General features: G+C 35.2%; 1 protein-coding gene across 1 annotated transcript; it reads left to right on the top strand.

Annotated features, from left to right (window-relative positions):
- The first annotated feature begins 4,427 nt into the window (after positions 1–4,427).
- LOC126972635 (piggyBac transposable element-derived protein 4-like) lies at positions 4,428–7,417 on the top strand. The gene has a single exon (XM_050819506.1). The coding sequence runs from the start codon at positions 4,548–4,550 to the stop codon at positions 6,084–6,086; it is 1,539 nt and encodes a 512-aa protein (XP_050675463.1). The 5' UTR covers positions 4,428–4,547; the 3' UTR covers positions 6,087–7,417.
- The last annotated feature ends 681 nt before the right edge of the window (positions 7,418–8,098 follow it).

The raw sequence follows: 8,098 nt of genomic DNA, 5'->3' as shown, positions 1-8,098 counted from the left end.
CATCCCATTTCATCATTTTTGACTTGACTGTCAAGCAACCTGTATTGGGTATCTTCATCTCCTACTCTTTTCACAATAATTTTCAATATAATTATAACTATCTCTTTTTTACTTATTGCAATGCATTTGGAAATGCTTAAGATAGCAAGAATAGATAATGATAAGAATAACTTAACATAAATGCGGAGTGAACACAGTGATTGTTGTTCCAGTATGGAAAAATTGTATTTTTTTAAGGAGTATCGCTTCAAATAAGTCCTAGTTTTTACTTGAAATATTGTGTGAATTTTAGTTAAATATCATGACAACCCTTATAGCTGAATGGTTAGTGACCCTGACTACTAAGCTAGAGGTCCCGGGTTCGAATCGCGGTAGGTGCACTCATTTATATGATTACTAAGGATGTTTGTTTCCGAGTCATGGATGTTAATATGTATGTTTAAGTAAGTATATTGTATTAAATATATTGTTGTCTTGTACCCATAGTACAGGCTAGTTTGGGGCAAGATAATTTGTGTAAAAGTTGTCAATATTATATTATTAATATTATCTAAACAAAACAACACACTTTTTGTAGGCAATCACCTATGTCATCTTACAAATTCTTTTACCTCAAATTTGCATATAATCTGACTATTTACTACATAAACAGTGTGTATTTTTTCATATTTCATCATATTTTAACGTCCTAAACAATGAATCATAACAATTTGTTAAATAATAATAATAATAATATTGACACACTTTTTACACAAATTATCTTGCCCCAAGTTAAGCATATATAGCCTGTGTTATGGGTTACAAGACAATGATATATTTAATACAATATACTTACTTAAACATACATAAATACATTTAAACATCCATGACGGAGAAACAAACATCCATATTCATCATATAAATGCTTGCACCTACCGGGATTCAAACCCGGGACCTCTAGCTTAGTAGGTAGGATCGCTAAACGACTCGGCTATACAGGTCATTGGTTATATAATATACTAAATACATAATGTTTGTCATGGCATCCCGTTGCTGGTCACCTTACAGCCTTACAAAGCCAATTTCTAGAATCATCAATTTGGAATCAATTTGGAACACTGGATGAGGCATTTTTCTTGATTTAAAGTAATTATTTGTTTTCTTGTTGTTTTTTGTTAAATTTAGTTTTTTTTTATTATGGATTAGGAGTACAAACGGCGCGTACTGTTGTTAAGTGATCACCGACGCCCACAATCTCTTGCAACACCAGAGGAATCACAGGAGCGTTGCCGGCCTTTAAGGAAGGTGTACGCGCTTTTTTATCAGTCAAATGATTGTATGAAATATAAATTTGTAATTTTAATTTGTTTTTTAAAGTTCTACTTCTATTTGCCATTCTTTGATTTTCAAGCCAACACACAAAAAAAGTAAATAATAAAAAAAATATATTCTATTTTAAAAATGATTTTGAAACAAAATTGTGGATAATAAACATGACATGTTTAACGAAAGACAACTCTATAAATTCTTTGTCCCAATTTGACTAATGTTGAAAATATTACAGATGGTGTTTTTATATTTTTATTCATTATAGTATTTTATTTCTAGATCATCTCACTAATTACCAATTCTAATAATATTATCGCGTATGGTTGTCCTTGCGTATAAATGTATATATATATATAATAAACGTTTGTGTGGTACAGGTTACTATAACATAAATGACTTTCTTAATGATACCACAAATTGGGAATGGAGCGACCGCCCTCAGGCTATTAAATAATAAGTTTAATTGTACTATGTTACTTTGTAAACATATTGTTTTATAAAAAAAAACATTGAGTTTGTTGCGCACGTTCTTCTCAGGCCTGAGGCATTCAATTTGGAATGGGTGGAATTTTTCTTGACTTTCTATATATTATTATTATTCTATTAGTATATATTATTTTGTAGTATATATATATATATATATATATCTATCTATCTATATATATATATATTTATTTATTTATTGCACCAACAAAGTATACACTAATTCATACAATATATATATATATATATATATACTACCTACCTACCTACTAACTAAGATGATTTTTTATAGTCTCATCCGCCAATTTCTTAAATTGTGTTATAGAATTTGAGAAAATGTCTATCTCTAAGCTTTCCTTAGTTCTGCCTTTCTTAGTCGCTATACCAACAGGGACTATGTTATGAATCGAATTATAACTTTTCATGCATCAGTATAGTGGAGCGTTTTGACAAGAACTTCGATTTAGTTCCGTTTGTATTGAAAGGAGGTTTCTTTAATCGTTGTACTTTCCTAGAAATATTAATATTTATTTTAGATAAAAGATCGGGGCTATCTATAATTCCATTAATAAGTTTGTACAGTAACATGGTGTCAAGCATTTCTCTACGATGTCGAAGTGATTTGAGACGAAAATGTAGCAGACGATCTTTATAACTAGACAAGTTGCGACTGTAGGACAAGTGCCATAAAAACCGCTTTTGTACAGTTTCTAACCGCTTTACATATACCTCGTAGTGATCCGCTCTACGAGGTAGTCCACACAGAGTAGTAGGCATTATAAGTTTATGTCTGTTCGTGGTGTTAACATTATGGTTATGACAGTTTCTAGCAAATTCACTTATGTCCTATGAACATACATTACATGTGCCTATGATCCACGAAATTATTATTTTAAAATTTATTTGTGACAGGCGCCAGACACTTGATTAACAATTTCCTTAAATCCCAAAGACTACAGAAGATGATGCCACAGAGAACAACCTATTTTAACAACATTTTTTATAAAAAAATGGCTCCGTCGTAAATCCTATTACTCCACATCTAAGTGAACGGAGAGCCTGGGACTCTCTTTATAGCAATAGCAATGACAGTACAATCCTACTAATATTATAAATGTGAAAGTTTGTATGTCTGGATGTATGTTTGAACTTCTTTAACGCAAAATCTTCTGAATAGATTTTGATGAAACTTTACAATAATATAGAATAACACTAGAATAACAAATAGGCTATAATTTATAAAAGTATAGTGTGAATTATACAAAATATAAAAGAAGTGTGATTGTTACTAATGAATACAACTAGCGCCATCTCTTATCAACTAGCAAGAAAAAGATCAATACAATTTATATGGCAAAACAACGTTTGCCGGGTCAGCTAGTATTGTATATTTTTATTAAAAAGAGCGCCAAAAAAAATGCTGGGAGAGTTTCTTGCGCCGCTTCTCCTCTCTCAGAGCACCATTTGTTTCCGAAGCGGTAGTAGTATCTAGTATGTTAGAAATTACAACAAAAAGAATTCTAAAGGAATCAATTTTGAGAAAATAAATGCCTTTTATGCCTTTATAGTTCTTATAGAGTTCGCGATTAGCCTTATTTGATTTTGAATTACAATTATGTTTTAGGACTACCGAAGTTGCAATGGATTCGACACCCCAATCCTCTCTTCGTGCTGTGCCGTAAGTGACCAATATAATTTATTCAATTCAATTATCACTGATAGTGTATTTTCTGTATATTTATGATACTTTTATTTCCAGATGTACTTCGTCAGCTGACAGCGCGGCCAGTTCACCATCCGCTGTACCGTATGTAACCAACATTAATTTAAAGCAAAGAAAAATATCACAAGTGATCAATAATAGCTCATCAAGAATGCAGAACTAGGGAGGTTCCGCATTTTTGGTGAGCTCTGTTTCAATTTCCTAGTATATATTGCTTTTGTGCGACTGTTGTAACTGAAGTCCTCCTAAACGGCTGGACCGTCTTCAGGTGGATTCGAGAATGGTTTAAATTCACAATTGAAGTACCTCGTAAACGGCCAGCCGTTTAGGAGTATATGAGACTGTACTGGGTAAATGAGACTTAACATCTTATGTCTCAAGGTGACGAGCGCAGTTGTAGTGCCGCTCAAAATTTTGTAAGTTTTTCAAGAATCCTGAGCGGCACTGCATTGTAATGGGCAGGGCGTATCAATTACCATTAGCTGAACGTGCTGCTCGTCTCGACCCTTATTTTCATACAAAAAAAAACTGAAAATCCGTGTTCTGCTCGTTTTGGAAGACCAGTGCCACACAGATCATTTAGTAGTGTTTTTTTCGTCGTTTTATTTTGTATTTAAAATTAAGCTGATATTTGTTTTCATTTACTTACTAAGTTTGATTGTGTGTTAAAGTTTTTCTTCCTAAAGAAATTCGTTTTCATTCATTCAATTCATTAGCAGTTAAATAAAATTTCGGTTATAGGTGCATCGAACAACCAATTGTGGTGACAAAAAACACGAAACGTCCTCTACAAGACGCTGAAATTGAAGCCATGCTAAACTACGGTTTGTATATATTCACCGATTTTTTCTTAATGATTTCATGGCGTATTGGTCAATAAGTTTCTTTTTTTAAACACAAAGGAAGTGAAGAAGGAGAGGATAATGAGGAAGATGAAGATGTTGTGGCCCAGCTTGTTGTCCCCAGAGGTCTTCGCCTGTTCTTCGAGGCAGGCGAAGATACCCCGGAGGAGGCCGCATGCTCGAGTGTGGCTATGGAGGCCCATGTCCCAAACAAACTTTTCGAATTTGACTGGCAGGCCATTCCCGGTGACCACATTTACCCTCAACTAAGGAGAGAGCATTTTGTTGGTGCAAGTGGCCCCATGATTGGTTCTAGCGCATCGCCTTACGCATCATTTGTATCTATATGGGATAGACCAATCATGGAGCACATTGCTAAAGAGACAAATAGATACGCTCAAGAATATGCGACTCATCTTATTAATAGAGGGAAAATGAGGCCATCTAATCGGATAACGTTGTGGACAGAAACTGATGTGGACGAGTTATACGTTTATTTTGCATTAGTTACCGCAATGGGGATTGTTTTAAAGACACGAATTGAGGACTATTGGACGACTGACATGACAATCTTTTCGACGCCAGGTTTTTCTATTTCTATGCCCATCAAACGATTCCAACTTCTATCTCGGTATCTCCATTTTATTGATAATTCCCAGTTTTCGACAAACATTAGTCACTCCCAAGCCAAAATTTTTAAACTTCAGCCCATTGTTCAACATTTAAACTTAAAGTTTTCCACCTTATACAGTTTAAGCCAAAATATTGCACTGGATGAAAACTTGACCCAGTGGAAGGGGTGGCTGGACTTCAAGCAATTCATCCCCACTAAGGCCTCAGCAGTGGGAATAAAGAGCTACGAGCTCTGTGATTCCCGGACGGGGTACTTATGGCGTTTTGAGGTTCATGCGGGAGGTGAATCTGAGACAAATCAAGAGCTGATATCCGGGAGTATACCGAACCTTGTCTTACGGTTATTGCGGGGGCTTGAACATCGTGGTCATACGGTATGGATGGACAGTTATTACAATTCTCCAGTCCTTGCCCGCGTCCTAAAGACCTTAGGATTTGACTGCGTTGGGACCCTCCGTACCAACCGTCAATTTGTACCAGATCTAATAAGAAACTTGAAATCGTCTGACATGAGGAAGGGTCAAGTGTGCGGTTGCACTTCGGGAGATGTCAACTTGATGGTATGGCGAGATCAAAACCATGTGGCGATGATTTCGACGTACCATGGGGTCGGCGTTTCCGACAACAAACCCATTCTCATCAAGGACTTCAGTGTTTGTATGGAGGGAGTAGATAAAAAGGACCAAACGGTATCAATGTACCCGATGGAGCGCAAACGTACAATGATCTGGTACAAACAATTTTTCAGGCGCCTTTTAAATGTTAGCATTTGGAATTCTTACATCATTCATAAACATTTTACACCCACAATAGAACACCGGGCGTTTCGCATGGAATTGGTCACACAAATCTTGCAACACCACCTACGGAGAACTGAGCTCTCTCTTGTGACCATGCGTGGGGTGCCGAAATTTTCGGATGAGGTCCTTTCGCACTTTCCTACATTCCTCCCACTATTTCCTACCGGCACGAAGGGAAGCAGACAAAAGCGCAGATGCTATAGATGCAAAATCCTGACCCACTTTGTGTGCCGTGCATGCAACGTCGCTCTTTGTTTCAATACGCAGGCTTCCTGCTTCATATTACACCACTCATAAACACAGCAGAAAAACACCATACAGGAACACTTTACATGGACACTTTTATGCATTCAACATTGCATTAAAGTTATCATTTAAAAGGTCTTAAATTTTTTTAAGGGTAGGTATATCTATTGATATAATTTTCATGTCTGTCAGCTCTTGTAATATAGCGATGTTTTGGATTGAATTAGTATAAATATGTATGTGTTTATTTTATATTTATATATTTCATAACTTTTTAACAATATTTATACTTCCAGACCTATGACTGACTGAGAGTTTCTCTCCATTAGCGGTGGGTAAGGCTAACGGTTTCAAAGCTGACGCCAAGTTTATTTCTTTTTTCACAAGTACAGTATGTACATAAATTCTTTATTGTACTATAAACAAAAATAAGTTGAGTCCGTTTTCCGTGAACTAGCTAGTCCCCATTCACGAAGTTATCTTTTTAAAGCACTATCTATCCAAAACGAATTGCTTTTAGGTATATCGATATCGATAAAAATTTTTGGCACCAGTCAAGTTCGGAGAGTGTCTGTGAAATTCCACATATTTGCAAGCTTATTTGTATTTGATTTTGTATCACAAGTAGTGATTGTAATAGTTCTATCTGTTAGGAAATTTGATTTACTATTTAATAAAATTAAAAGTGACTTAGAATCCATATATTATTACAAGTAGGTTGTCACTAACCTAGACTATAGGCGGAGACAAATCAAGTCACTACAGCCCGACTTTCGTAATGATGCCACTTAAAAGTCGCATGTTTTTTGTGTCTACTTGAACATACATTAAAAAGTTTATGACAACCTGCTTTTTGAGAATTGTATGTGTCGCCGCGAGCTTCCGTCAAGAACTATCATTTAAATTTAATATTATGTGTTAGGATTTAATTTCAAATTACTTATCATGGTTTGCATTGAAAATCGTGATTTAACTAGGGTCGATGGTTTTGTCTATTGTTATTAGAATCAGCGCCACCTATAGGAGGTTTCATGTACGTCGAATTAATTATAACGCCATCTGAATGATTACATATGCAACTGCAGGCATTAGGTACTCCCACCGCCGGTAATTTTCCATGACATAGCGTCCGGTGGTGGGGCAAGCGCTTGGGAAACGTAGGGCACTGAGTCACTTTGGCTCGAGGTTTTGGAGAGAAAACTTTGTAAGTAGAAGCTTTGTAGGTTTTAACTAAAAACTGTAATTATTAATTTTGTGAACTTGCTTTCTCAAATGATATGATTATGATGAATCTCAAAATTATAGTGTGATTATCTTGTTAAACTAGCTGCTGGATACTTTTACTTTAAGCTTCTAAAAAAATAATTTGTATATCTGGTTAACTTGCCTTTTATTAGTATTAATTTAAGCTGCCTAATTCAATTTTTATCCTAGATTATTCATTGATTATATTAGCTGAGTATAAGTTAGTACCCTTAGTTCTTCATCATATGCACATACAAAAATTGCTTGTTAAAAGATATAAGATATCCCATGCGGAGTGCAACAGACCAGAAACCAATCAAATGCTTGTTGCACTTTATATCTATATTTGGTATACCCAAAATGATTCTCACGGATCAGGGATCACATTTCACCGCAGTCCTATTTTAAAAGACATGTGAAATCCTTAAAATGAATAATTTATGGTCTCACCTTACCATCCTCAGACTCAAGGTGCTCTTGGATGAAGCCACTCAACCTTGAAAGTGTACCTCCAAGCAAATATAAATAATGAAAAGGCGAATTGACCCCGTTATGCAACAGCCATGCTCAAGTACAACACATCCGTGCAATCCACAATGCATTATACACCATTTGAGTTAGAGTTTGGCAGTAAGCCATACATCTCTAACCTCTACCTGGACTATGTCCGTTAATATAATGTTGTAAAAAACTTACATATAAGAAAGAAAATAAATACATATGAATAGAAATAAAAAAGAAAAGAATATATTTCTTGATCATTACTACAGTTCTGACTGTAATCTTTACATAATATTTTAATTGGCGATCGTGATTTT

This window comes from Leptidea sinapis, chromosome 2, assembly GCF_905404315.1.
Source record: "Leptidea sinapis chromosome 2, ilLepSina1.1, whole genome shotgun sequence".
Taxonomy (NCBI): domain Eukaryota; kingdom Metazoa; phylum Arthropoda; class Insecta; order Lepidoptera; family Pieridae; genus Leptidea; species Leptidea sinapis.
This window is presented reverse-complemented; position numbering and strand designations above follow the sequence as displayed.

Bases quoted from the DNA above. Each gene is read 5' to 3' on its own strand.
- LOC126972635 (XM_050819506.1), top strand. From the start codon at position 4,548: ATGGAGGCCCATGTCCCAAACAAACTTTTCGAATTTGACTGGCAGGCC.